This window comes from Xiphophorus hellerii, chromosome 23 (genome assembly GCF_003331165.1).
Source record: "Xiphophorus hellerii strain 12219 chromosome 23, Xiphophorus_hellerii-4.1, whole genome shotgun sequence".
NCBI classification, from domain to species: Eukaryota; Metazoa; Chordata; class Actinopteri; order Cyprinodontiformes; family Poeciliidae; genus Xiphophorus; species Xiphophorus hellerii.
Window position 1 is genome coordinate 17,211,622 of NC_045694.1, and position 14,665 is coordinate 17,226,286.

At 36.3% G+C, this 14,665-nt stretch overlaps 1 protein-coding gene across 1 annotated transcript; it reads right to left on the bottom strand.

Moving 5' to 3' along the window:
• Window positions 1-1,720: 1,720 nt before the first annotated feature.
• Window positions 1,721-7,895, bottom strand: LOC116714447 (perforin-1-like). The gene is made up of 10 exons (XM_032555036.1): window positions 7,762-7,895; window positions 5,530-5,792; window positions 5,215-5,294; window positions 4,838-4,883; window positions 4,128-4,270; window positions 3,883-4,021; window positions 3,717-3,797; window positions 2,808-3,304; window positions 2,635-2,728; window positions 1,721-2,270 (listed from the first exon to the last, which is right to left on the bottom strand). Exons 2-10 carry the CDS (start codon window positions 5,788-5,790, stop codon window positions 2,061-2,063), a joined length of 1,551 nt encoding a protein of 516 aa, XP_032410927.1. The 5' UTR covers window positions 5,791-5,792; window positions 7,762-7,895; the 3' UTR covers window positions 1,721-2,060.
• Window positions 7,896-14,665: the final 6,770 nt, after the last annotated feature.

The window sequence follows — 14,665 nt, forward strand, 5'->3', positions numbered from 1 at the left end:
TTGAAAAGAGAGATTTAGTCTTATTTACTGATCATTCATCACACAAAAATGTTTCTGTTCCACTTAAGGTATATTGCCATTATATCTTAGGCTGCGTTCACACTGCAGACTGAAATGACCCAATTCCGATATTTTGTCAAATCGGATTTTTTTGCCAGGGCCGTTCAAACTGCCACACATATGCAACCTGAATCCGTTCTGCAGTCTGAATGGGCAAAGGACCTGAAAGTGTCCTGCATGCACAGTAGAGGGAGTGACAACGTCAGCATTCTCACTGTTCTGCCAACCGCCATAAAAAGAAGAAGTGCTCAGTGTTTGCGGAAGTAAACAGGGAGGCTAATGGTGGAGCATGTCCTACATATTTGACGTTGTTGTCCGACCGGAGTAGCATATTAACAACTTAATCCTCATTATAGTGTGTTGTGGTTGTTGCTATACGTCCCGCTTGAGCATATCAGGGCACAGAATAGTGAGATTTGTCCAGTATCAGTGACGCTCAGTTCGGATGAATGTGACCTGAACTCTAGGTTGCATTTGAATTGGATACGTATCGGATATGCAAGTGGCCTGGGTCGCATTCGAAATGAATCCGACCTGTGCTGTTCAGACTGTCATGAAAAGATCAGATACAGGTCGCATTACGTACAAAAAAAAAATCAGAATTGGTCACTTCAGCCTGCAGTGTGGATGCAGTCTTAGATAGTCTGAATATGATCCAAGTTCTAGGCTTTAATTTGAGTAATATTTTGCTTCCATCATCTGAATGGGTAATGTGATTGATTATGCTAGTCATCAAGTGAGAGCAACATAGTCAAATAACATTGAAACAACAACACATTTTCACTTTATAGCAATTATTAACTGAATGTAGAAAATTTACCACATGGGCTGGTACTAAATACTTACATTCAAACAAATAACTTATCAAAAAACAACCTTGCGACCGACTTAAGATCTCCTTAAGCTGAATACTGTAAATGTTGACCTCATAGACTAGTAAAAATATAAATTCAAGTAAGGAATTGGTAAAGGTAAAACCATTCCAAACCGGGGCTTCCCCATGAAGCTTTGATGAAGTTTGAACAAACAAAATTTTTTGTTGTTCTGTATTACTAAATTAAACTTTTAAACTTAACTTTCTTAATTTTAATTTAAGTTTGCATTTACCTCCCAACTTATTTTGTAGACTTAATACATTCGTAGCATAATTTCAGACCTTTCCATACCTTCTCAACTCCTTTTTGTAAACAAAATAGAAGTAAACAGTAAGATACAGATTGACGAACATAGTTTAATTTGTCCAGGTACCTGAATATATCTAAGTATTGTGCAGTTATGCTATTATAACAGGTGTCAAATGTAAAGCATGTATGAAAAAGATTAAAAAAAAATATGTAAAACCATAAATAAACAAATCAACATAAATCCTAATAGACTTTATAATTCTTTTTCTGCTTACAAGTGTTATAGCGCTTTCAAGGTTTGTGCTATAAATGAAATTTTTTTTATGTTTTGTCTGGTGAAAAGTTTAGCGGACTAATTTATGCAGCACTCCTGGTAGATTTTGTTTAAATAAATTTAACTTGTTTTTCTGCCAGTCTCCTCTGCCTGCTTTATGCCAGCATGATGGGACTCAAAGCTAACATTTGGAGTCAAAACCTTAACTTTTTCTATTTAGGTTTATGTGAAAGACATTTCAAGCAATAAGAAGGAGCACAACTCATATTTGAATAGCCTTTTACTTTGAAATTTTGTTACACTCACCGTCTCCATAATAGAATAAAATTACAATTTGCTAATAGTTGCTACAAAGTGGCCATTTAATTTCCTGACTAAATATTGTGTAATATATTTTACATGACATGTTGAAAAGAGAATCCCAGACAGAATACATAGGAGAATCCCAGCATATATAATCCATAAACAGTTAACAGAAGTTTTACCAATCCAAAAGAGATGAAGCATCATATTTTATCAAACAAATCAAACATTTCTCAGATAAACTCAAAAACATGAGAAATTAATATCATGTAGCTTCCCCTTTCCTGATAGGTTTGTCACTAAGGAGATGGCTTATATTGGCCGCACCTCTCTCCAGTCAGATAAGGGTCACAAGTCAGAGTGTATTGGACCTCAAAACTTCCGCTTCCAGCTGCACAGGTGAAACTGTTGTCTCCTTGACTTAGGTACCTCACACAAGATCCAAGAAGGTCATCATACTGCAGATCCTCATCCCAGATTTCAACCGCCAAAACCTGGAGTGTGTAAACCTGCATGGAAAACAGAAGTCATTATCTTTCAAAGTTAATGAGTGAATATTAAAAAAAAGAAATTAAAAAAATCCTAATTTATAACATCTTTATGAAAAACATTAGTTTCCAGCTGTTGTTTTATTTGCATGAAAGACAATAAAACACCTCTCTACACTCAAAAGACATGATGAAAACAGTACACCAGGACAACACAACACAGAATAACAAGACTGCAGGAGTAGAGTCTAAGCCTATAATTATGATACATAAATAATGATGTATTATCTACATCATGATCACTGGACGTAAACCTTACGTGAAGAGAATGGCTATTGTTATTTGGGGCAATATAAGCTGATTTTTGATGACTATGTTAACTGACCTTGCCGAAATTATAATCAACGGTCCAATAGGGATAATCTGAATTGATAACATCAGTTCTGTAGTAGGTGGAACCAAATGACATCTTCACATAGCTGTAAGAAGAATAGGAGTAAGTGACTTAAAAGATTTTATAACATATTTCCAAAAATCTCCAGACGCTTATTAGCCAACCTTTCAGTGGCGCCAGCATAATCTCCATTCAGACCCCAGGCTCTGATGCTGGTAACCCTCAGTGTCCCCTTCAAAACCTGCTGAGGACAGCAGTTCCTGGCCAAGTTAGGGGTGTTCCCTGTACATTCTGGTTCTCTGGGTGAGCTCTCCATGGCATTATCCTCTAAGTATTTTGTAGCAGTGACTTTTATTCCCACTCTTTTGGTTTTAGTTGGGATGAGTAGATGGATCGGTCGAAGGAAAAAGAAAACAACATCTGGGTGATCCTTGAGAGTATGTTGCCAGTTTTTGAAACCCAAGGAGTCATTATGGGTTAGTGAAAACTCCCCTGACCATCCATTGCCTCCAGATATGACTGTATAGTGATGGTGGATGTAAGAGCTGAAGACGGTGGAAAAGCCATGGTTCTGCAGAAACTTGGAGCAAGGACTTGGAACATTTGATAGTTTAAAGTTTCCCAAGCCAACTTCAATACCCATCGAGACACATGAATGAACCTGTAAGTCAAAAAGGTATGCAAGGTTTTAAAGAAAGCCAGTGACTATTATTTCTTTACAAATGATATTTACAAATGTAGTGATTGCTTAGCTTATGACAGGCAGGATACTGATACATTAAAAAAGGTTAGGTCTTTCACTCTATCACTGTTAATTTAGTTAAAAAAGGAGACGGTAGCAATTTATCAGTTTTTTTTTTGCATACAGCGTGTACAACTAAAAAGGACATGGAACTTTTGTCTTCTCAGATCTCAGCCAACTTTAATTTACTTACGGTAGATTTTGTAAAGAATGCTTTAACAGTCTCCTTTTCCAACCACCAATAGTTTGCTTAGGGAGCTTATCATGCTACATTTTCTTTATTGAGGGATCATGTTATTTTTTTTATGCAAAGGATGTGTGATTTCCCTACGTCATTTGAAGACATTCCATTCAGTGTGGACAAACAAGTTCTTGCAGCTGTCACTCTTGCCACATAGCCTCCAAGACGAACCTAAAATGAAGTTTGTTATTTTTTGTTTACATTTTTTTTAAATTCATGAATAAACAAACTGAATTAGGCACATGTGTCTTTTAACCTGATGAATGTAGTGAGTGCCATAGGTGTGTAAGAAGTCCTTGTAATGCGAAGAAGTGGAGGAGTTGTAGTATCTTGGAAGCCTGGCTAGATCTTTTAAGAATTCAGAGCTGAACGGTGGTGCAGTTGACACTCGGTAACTAGGCACAAAGAGACAGCCAGCAAATAACTCTATGTACATAAACCTTATAAAACTTGATTGATAGTTAAATTCAATAGAATAATGCAGCAGTGTTCTAAGTGGACCTGTAATGGCTGAACATCCTCTTTTGTGTGCTGAATGTGTAGCGGTCCTCTCGCATCATATTTGAAGCAAACTTATACACAGTGGATTGAGTTCCTACAACGTCGAGTCTGGCAGAAGCATATTTCCTTACACCCAGCCCCATCTGATGTCACAAACACACACACACAAAAATCTTAAAAGCAGCAATCATCAATGTTATTGTGCCAGAGCATGCTCTAGTCAAAGACTTCACTTCTGTTCAAACCTGGTGTTGACAAAGGTTATGTTAGCAAAGACAATTAGTACTAACAGGTGTCACATTCTTGCAATTGTGCTAGATCATACCTTCCAAGACATTGATGCTGTAAGTTTTCAGGTTCAGAAAAAATATTGCAACATCAACCTGATAACTTCACAGGGCAGCTGTTAAAGCGAAAGTGCACATGATTTCAGGTGCCATATCTGCAGCAAGGTGAGACACACTCTGGACTAGTCACCACTCCACCACAGGACAACAAAAAGACACACAAAACAAACAACCCTCTATGCACACACTAATACCAGCCACGTTTTTGGGACATGAGAGGAAGCGAGAGTACCAGGAGAGGACCCACACTTGCACAGGAAAATCATGCAAACTGCAAGATGACAATCCTGACCTCTGTTTGACCATCAATCTTATTCTAAAACCCTAATTTCTTATCAGTATAGAATAGATGATGTGTCTGACCTTCCAGCCATGACTTTCTTCTGAGACGTAATCGTTAACGAGTGAGCTGTGGAAAAAAATTAAAACAATTACTAGGTGACATGCAAATTGATCTTGATAGATTCCAACTGATCTGTGGTATTAACTTCCAATATTTCATACCAATACACACCAGTGTATTGGTATGAAATATTTCAACAGGCTACCTCAGTATTTGTCTTTAATTTTGAATAAATAGGTTATAATGTAATGTCATGTGCTGTTGTGTATTTGTGATTCTGTTTTTATGGTCTTCAACAGATTTACATGTAAGACATTTATAGTGGTAGAAAGTGTACTTCCTTTGTTAGTAAAATCGAAACTGTGCCTGTGGAAAAAAATATGGCCAAATGATTTACCTAACAGAGGTGTGGAAACCACCGTAGGAATACGTTTTTGTTTGGCTGAATGCACGCCAGTCCAATGCAGACACTGGCAGCTGAAAACAAAGGTAGGAAAGAAAAATTTTAAGGTAAAAAAAAATGTAGAATAGAACAGAAACAGCCTTTATTGTTCCACACCGAGGTAATTCAGGTGTAATAGCAGGTTTGGATATATCGCTTCACACAAATATTTATTACTGTTGAAATAAAAGTTAAAAGTCAGGATTAACAATAATAGTAATATACTGTACAAGAAATGCACAAAATTCATCTTTTGCTAATTAAAATTACTTTCTGAAGCTGGTGGCCTTTAAGTTGATTGGAGCAGAGTGTACAGGTACGATTAGGGTTGAGGTATGTCTCCATGTCAATCACGTACGCTCCTTTCCTTTGCATTGTGACCATATCAAAGCCCTCCCCTATCAAGTTGTGACCTGGTACAAAGGGGGCAGCATCACACTCGCGTTGGTCTCCAACCCGACAGGAGAGAACCTGGGGCTGAACAACGAGGAGGCTCAGGAGGAGAAAGGCCAAACCCAAACAGGAAAGCATGCCTGAAATGAAAGATTTAAAAATGTAGGGCAAATGTAGGGAAAAGAAAGTGGAACAAAGCTTAATAAAACTCAGACTTAAGAACTTAAAAATAACAAAACTACTTTAAATTAATAATAATGAGAAGAATATGTTGCAAGCCATAATGTGATCTGTAACTGAGAACACATGAATTCTATAAATCCAGATACTTTTGGATTTCTGGCCGGTCACACTAGGTAGATTACCAAAGTATTCATTCTCCTGGCAAAAATACTTTTGTTTAGCCAAGAAGTTTATTTCTTGGTGAGAAACATCTCCCAGTGAGAGACATCTCCCAGAAGGTAATAAAACAAATATAAAAGGAGTATGAGCCTTGAAAAAAGTTTTTACATTTTATTGAAAAAAAAAAGTATGTCAATAAATATGTATTCCCTAATTTATAATCAACTGAAAGTACTTCGATGGAATTTAACACACTCTACTCAATTTTATTTGTGACGGAAAAACAGAAAAGCTCCAAATAAAAATGGATGGACTGTGTATAATATCGTTGTTATGAAGATTCAAATAACGCTCCTTTCTGCAGTTTTGTTATTGTGAGTTTACCTCTCACTTATCCCGTTTATTGTATGTGGTGGCAAAATGACTTGGGTCTGTTCTCGCCTATTGACTAATACAATGGCCCTTTGTTCATAACATCTTTATACCCCTGGTAAAACCGGTCATGAATTACCAAATTTCAACAGCATTGATGAGGTTGCTTAACTGTATAAAGTATGTTTATGCTTTATCTAATCTTCTGTTGAGGCAACAAATTTCATGCCAGAGAATGTCTGGCTCACAAACTAACCCACTAATGCTCAACATTGCCAATATTCTGTTAATCCACACCCATTAAATAAACATATTGAGCAAATGTACTTTATGATACAGTATGTTTTCTGCCTCTTCTTTTCTCTTCACTGTGGCCAAAGCCTTAATTTGAGAGGTTTTGAACAAAGAACAAAGTAATAGGTAAAAACATAGTCTGAGAACAAAAATAGTTGGATCTTCATATAATCTAATATATGAATATTTTTAAAATTACATTTAAATTAAGTCATTATGTGATGTAGTTATTTATTAAATAGACTTCATAATGTTTTCAAATAACAGTAGAAATCTAAATAAATATGTTATCACAAGTAACTGAAATAAGAAAAAAAATATGGCAATAAATATTAATTAACTTATTGCTTTTGTCATTCATTCAGGTATTGAGATGTATACAGTTGAGCCCAATATTATTCATATTGCTAGCAGTTTAATGTTTGGCATAATCTTTTAGAGAAATATACACAGATATATCCATATTATATCATACAGATATCTGCCCAAAATGTTGTCTCTGTGCATCCCTACTTTTGATTTTATTTGCTTGTTTCTTCTTACTAGAATTGATATTAATGTTTTTGAGTGGCTCAGCCAGAGATTCAACTTGAATCTGACAGAGAATCTGTGGAAGGAGCTCCAGATTGGAACTAAAGTGGGTAAAATCTTAAAAAGCTGAAAACGTATGTTATTCATTTGCAAAATTGATCATTTTTGCTGACCTGCTGTATGTTGCATTGCTATTAACATGTATAAAAATATAACTTGCTTTTACAAAACCTCTTTGTTGCAACAAAAACTGTTACCTTCCAAACCAGCTTGGTAACTGCTCTTCCCTTTCATCAAACTTCTGACCAACACCTGTCTGCTGCTGCAGCAGCTTCTCATTGAACACCTGTTTTCTTACCTGCCATTTGATGCCTTAAAGACAAAAAAATATTGACATCCAATATAATAATGTTTTCTGTTTTTCTGTTCATGTGCGTATAAATGGGAGATGAGGCTGCACGATTCAAAATGATGCAAGGCTTCAACATTTTTGAAAAAAAAAAATCAATGTCATCTTCTGTTTGACTTCAAAAACTATTTTAATTAATTCAAACATAAAATAGCACTTACTTGTCAATTTCTTGTAAATCACCACGAGACAGCGTGCATCCACAAAAGCTCAACCCAGCAATTAAAAAAAATCAAAAGGAATTATGCACTTTCAAGTGTTTCACACTATTCTAAAGTAGGTTGAACCATTGTTGCTCAATCTTCACAGAAAAGGGCAGCATTTATACAGAAAATAGGATCCGCCTACCTTCCCACCCACACCTGATTTACTTATTTGACATATTGTGTTAATAATTATATTAAATAATCATATTTAATAATTAACTGCATATTATATTTATCCTAAAAGCTATCAGATTTAGTAATTTCTGTTTCAATTCTAATTGCACTCAGAGCATTCATGCACCTGAGGAACATATCTACAATTTTCAGTTGAAATTCTCCCAATGTTATTTAAAACATAAAAATGACCAAAAGCAATCCGACAAACAAACAGAAAATCTATTTTGTTTTTAAATTCAGAGTATCAGGAGATCGAAACAACGGAACAAAGCAGTATTTCTCTTGAATTGATGGGAACACGAAAGAATAACAATAACAAAACAAGTGTATGCATGTTTAGTACAGTTACCCAGTTCTGTCTCATCTAGAATGACAGTTTTATCTCCTTCCAGGTGACATGTTGCTAAACCGGCTTTGGGGAGAGATGGTTAACAATATCATCTTTCAAGTCTTCTGAGAGCTCTAAAAAGCATGATGTATTCAATTTGTGTGTCAAGTCCTTATTTTAATCAATAATATACTAAATTTGTGCTGTATGTATCAGTTGCAATTTGAAAAATAACTGGGATTTGCAAGTTGATTTGTGACCAGCCGAACAAAACAAACCTACATATTTCTCTTAATACTTTATGTTCTAGCAATGTAACATGTTTAGTAACATGTTTACACTAACAGATTGGACAGTACTCTGGGAAGGTGATATAACGAGATACAAACTGTGATAAGTTTGCATTAGATTAGCTAATGGTGGGTAGAACCCACACAAAATGAGCTTCACAGCCAAGCAGCTGCATCCAAGCCTGGTAATCCAAACTAGAACATTACCTGACTCCCCAAAAACAGCATTGGTAGGGAGTTACAGTATGTTCTAATGATACATGGAAGACGTTCTTAAAGTTTGGTGGTCTTAAAGTTGGACCAAAGGGCAAAGAGGAGCTTAGTGACGTGTCATTCTCCATCATGTGTAGATGATGTCACAAAATCAAATTTTTTTCATCTTTCAACCCAAATCGGATGCTTTTCTTTAAAATGCCGACATACTGTGTAAAATAGCAAACAGCTTTAGAATGAATATCACATCCAGTCTTTCAAACATTTAAAGGGGTTAAAATCTTTAAATTAATCCCTTTCTTCAAAAGAATTAAACGTGTGAAGTCATATGTTATTTATACATGAGTAAATATCATGATTGTTAAAAATTCATTACACCTTTATGATGATATATTAAATAAGGCAATGAGGAGAAGAATGTTGACAATATTTTAATAAAGGAAATAGACATTCATACAGAAAACAATAGCTATTTCTGGACCAACCATGCTTCACAATGCATACTCTTTTAACATATGCTTTACCAAAGGGGACATGAATAGCACAAGTGTATTTGCTATGCACCATAGTATTTATGTAAGGAAACCTATGAAATACTTTTTTAGAAATCGGCTCTCCAATCAGACCTGGGACAGACTGGCGACCTGTCCAGGGTGTACCCCGCCTCTCGCCTGGAATATTAGCTGGAGATAGGCACCAGCACCCCTCCTAACCCCACTACGGACAAGGGTGTAAGAAAATGGATGGATGGATGAAGGCTCTCTAATCAATAAATTACTTGGCTTTAAAGGCAACTGGACTAAATCTAAAGCAAGGTCTTTATCAATAAATGTCCTCCACAATGGTTGGGATCAGGTGGCGCTTCAAAGAGGCTCCTTCAAGCGTGGAATTAAACTTTGAACAGACAGTAAAAAACACGACCTTAAGTCTAAACAGAACCATTAGAAGTATGCAGAGCTTCCTGCTGAAGGAAATAAATATACCCTCTGAAACTGCCTCCAGCAAAAGTGAAATAAAGAAAATGTAAATTTCACATACAGATGTATAATGCCAAGGACTGTAAGAGACTCGTTTTATGGATATCACAAGGCGATCTTTGTTTGCCTCTCCTCAGAGTCTGATTCCTTTTTAATCAAAAAATCTTTTTCACAATCTAGCTTCTGGGTTGTCTTAGTGCATCTTAGTATCATATTTTTATATTTTAAGCAAAGGGTTATTTGTTCTTTTTTGTGGGCCAGCTTTTTCTTGCCACAGTTCATCTATTGATGTTTTGTGAGTTACTGCAGACCACAGCAGGACAAGTCAAGATGAAAGATGTGAACTTGTAGGGTTCATTTGCAAATTCTGTCTACAGCTTGCAGTGTCTCAGACCAGTACTAGCACCATGAGATCTTGTCAGGTTCAAATCACATGATGTCATAGTGTTACAAATTCTACACGCAACAGCTTTATTCATTTTTGCCTGCAGCTCTCCACTGCCTACATTGGGGGATACACATATGAACATTTTGACCTCAATAGGTTAGTGCAGCGTTTCTCAATTCCAGTCCTCAGGCCCCCCTGCCCTGCATGTTTTAGGTGTTTCCCTTCTGCTACCCACCTGGATTGAATCTATGGGTGATCAACAGGTTTCTGCAGCACTTGATGGTCATGCAATCATTTGAATCAGCTGTTCTGGAATAGAGGCACATCTAAAACATGCAGAGCAGGGGGGCCTGAGGACTGGAATTGAGAAGCACTGGGTTAGTGAAAGATTGCATCTTGAAAGAAAATCCTGGTACCCAACGTAAAGCACAATCTGCTCTTTTTGATCTAGCCAAAAATAAGACTAGCCATCTGAAACTGGCTGGTTGAACTTTGTTTTACAGAATTTGGACATAGATTCCCCAAAAACAATCACATCCATAAACACATGCCTGTATAAACCTTATAGAAATGCGAGGTGTTTATCCTGGCCACTAAAGCTAAAGTTTTTAGCTTGCTAAGGCTCTGCTAATGTTAATACAGTAGCAACCATTATGTCAGTTTGTTAAACACAGCTCACATTCTCCTCATTGCAATTGCCTGTGTAACCCCCATAAACTATGCTGATCTGTCTGTATGTTTAATGTGTTTGTTGGTTAGTTCTTAGAATGTCCTGTAGAGGGCACTAGACCCACATTTCTCCTGTGTCGGTACGAGAAGAAGAGTAAAGAAGAGTGAAGAAGAAAAAAGAAATGGCAGACTATGCAGACTAAGCACATTTCAGCAGAAGTAGAGAAGTTACTACGCATAAGTGCTGCTGTGATATGAAAGAAATCTGTTTATTTTGAACTGGATAATGTACATTCTGTTCTGAGAGTTCTCCGGTGAGTCTGTTGTTTTATTTTCAGCTGCTTACTTACGCAGAATGGCTACCTAGCTGGAGCTAACGTTGCTCGGTTTTTTTCGAACTGGAAAAAAAACCCAACCGGAGTATAAAGTGTCGCTCTGTAAGCAGCATAGCTCTGTGAAATGAGACTGTTTATGATGAAGTGATGTTTATTAAGTTATTTCTTTATTACTGAGCGTTTTTGGTTTATTTTAAACGCTAATTTGATTTTCACTGAGAAGTAATTGAAAGATTTCTATGATTTCCGTATACCTGCATGGTCGGTTAACGCTCTGCATGCAGGTTGTTGTTTTTTTTTGGACGACCGATACCTGAACGAGCCAGTGGTTCCAGAAGCAGGAGGGTCCCGCCGCCATCTTTGTGATTCGGACTGAAGCCTGGAAAGACGGAGGGACTGGTGCTGCTGGAGCTGGATGTTTTGCGTGGACAACAGATAAGCTTATTGAACAAAAAGGGTCCCCCCAAATCTTTTATTTTATTCCACAAACTATTTGTTCATGAACATTTTCATAACGGACAACTTATGTGCACATTGACTGAACTGACTGACTGAACTGTTATATTGAAGGACTAACTGGAATATGTAATTTGTTTTGTTGAAGTAAGCTTTAAAGCTACTGTTTAAAAAAAAGACTACCCTCAATTTTCTATATATTAATTTGATATTTTTATATAAGGGTGGACAATTTAAGTTTTATACCTTAATTTTATTAAAGTAATTAGTGTTACCTGGATTATTATATTTTTTTGTGGGGAAAGAAAAATAAACTTGAGTTGTTAAAACTTGTATGCTTATCATCCTCCTGTGTGACCCTTGAACAAAAGTAACTTTCCTACTGAATTTATTGCTAATTAAATTAAGTAGTGGTTACACCTGTATTACACTACTGAGTAAATACAGATATTAATATCATATTAATATTTATATTAGTAGTACCTAAAGGTTTCTGTAGGACTTGCAGAGGTTGCTAAATAGTGCTGCATACACTCTTTTTGTTGATGGGTGATGAGCCGCTAAGTCTGGGTGTGACATCACCATGCTGCCATCCTGCCATCTTGTGAGATGTATGTTGGTTTTTGTGTTGCCATCTTGCTTGTTCTTAGCTTCATTCAAGTTGTCACCATGATGGTTGACAATACAACATAAAGAATCAGTTGTCCAGGCATGTTTTAGTGAGATGAACACACCAATTCTTGTTCTTTGTTAGCCATAGATAAGTTGGCCTTATTCTCTATTCCTCATAAAATACACTGATTTCTGAAAAATAAACATTAATGCTGAACTATGATAATATTGGTGTTTTTATCAGTGTTGCAGTTTTATTCTTTTTGCCCTGTTTTAATTTTATTAGTCTTTAGTTTTTAGTATAAGTTCATTTTCCTCTTTACTAGGTATTTTATCTGAATGTTGCTATCCTAATTTAAGAGTTTATTGACTGAAGTTCAGTCAATAATACAAACTTTTTTAACAAAAAGTTTGAGTATTGCATTAATAATTTTGCTTGCTTTTAGTGAAGGTCATTGCATGAATTCACTACAGCCAAGTCGGTCTTTCTCAGGGGCAATGTTTTATAAGTGTTTTATAAATTATGCATTTGAAATAATTGATTAAATTAAAATATGGATTTCAAAACATTTGATTACCCTGCACTTCTAAAAGGAAACATTTAAAGCCAGAGCCCATATGGGTTCTTCTATAAAACAGCTTGTCAGTCATGCTTTATGCTGTTGCTCTGACCATTTAAACGATTTATGACATGAGATAGGTTAAAGCTGTGCAGTGTATGTTTACCAAACATAAAATGCTAGAGGTAAGAAAGTCTTGGTGGATCTGAGACCTTGTGTATAAGTGTGGTTTTACTTGACTGAAAGTGGTTTTCACACACCCAGTCAGCTATGATAAGAACACATGAAATTTTAAATAATATTGGCTGAGTTTTACTTATTGAACTGATACTGATATGAATGCCAATATGTCATGCGTCACTACTAATGTTTTCCACCAGAGATAAAAAGACACTGGAGCAATGCTTCACAACTTCCAAAACTGTAAAGTATTTTGCTTCCCAGACAAACAGGTTGGCCGTTGATACAGTCAATTGGGACCACTTAGACGTCACAGGGACATTCACCTGGAGACATAAACCGATATGCAAATGGTTAGGCATCTTGGGGATTAAATGCGTTGCGCATGGGCACATCACCATTTAACAGAAGGACGCTGGAATAAACTCTATGACCTCCTGATTGCAAGATGACTATTCTACCACTGAACCACAATGAAAAACAAACAAAAATAAATCCTAGCTTTCTTCTTGAGCTGTTTCTCCCTGTGCGCTTGTCAAGATAATCTGTCATGATTTTCAAAATGCTAATCAGAGAAAGAAAGAAAAAAACAGAGCCATTCAGATAAAATATTGATCTGATGCCTTTTATTGCTGCAGTTTACCGCAGCTCGACATCATTCTTTTATTCAGCCCTGCGCTAATTAAAGCACAGCAGTGAGATTTTAAAGACGCACTAGCTGTAGGCTTTGTTTCTTCTCTAATCCTACCTTCAGGGCTTATTTCCGACTTTTGACTGAAAAACCCATTTTTCACAACTTGAAGTCTGCTTCTACATCTCAAGAAATCTTATATTCGTCTTATGCTTATTAATGTCTAGTGAACAATACGTTATAGTTTTCCTCATATGTCCAATGTTTGTGTGCTGTATTTTTGGCTCTTTAAAGTGCCATTATTGTTTATTCAAAGGGGTCAGAGATCAATTGACTTGCAGCTTCGTGGTGCACAGCACTTACAATTTACATTAGCTTTTACTCTTTCCCTGCCCCTTGACCACACTCAATACAGATGAACAGACACAAATGCCCCTTTCAAATGCATAGCATCCTTTTGTGTTGATAAGAATTTAATTGACTTTGTCTCCCTTGAGCAGTCTGCTTCCGCTGTTCTCAATGCCGTTGCGCTTTTGTCTTTGCTCTCGTCATTGTGTCAGAGGGTTTCTCTGCAGACTTTGTCTTACTGATCAAATGTATGAAGGAGTGATGTGGTTGAGCACTTGTGTCTGGGTCTTAATTTGTTCAGCAACAGAGATGTCGATCTCTCTAAGAGCACTCTTCCATGAAAGCAAGTAATCATAATAATCTGTGAGGTTGTGGTATTGATATTCACTCAGTGTCCATGAGCAAAATCAAGCATTTTAACAGGTGTAGTTCACATAGCTGAACATGCTTTGTAGTTAATAAGAAATCATCCAAGAGTGTTAAAGACTGAGACTAAGCAAATCTAAAAAAAAAAAAAAAAAAATGCCAGATGGATGGATTTTTATTAATTATGTTATTTTTATAGTTAATAAAGGGATGAGAGGTGCAACTGGCGTTATCAGTTGCATCAGTGTAAATAACATGAAATGTCAAATATGTTGATGCCATGAGAAAATTAATTTAATTTTGCATAGTTTCGTCATCATGGCACTTTG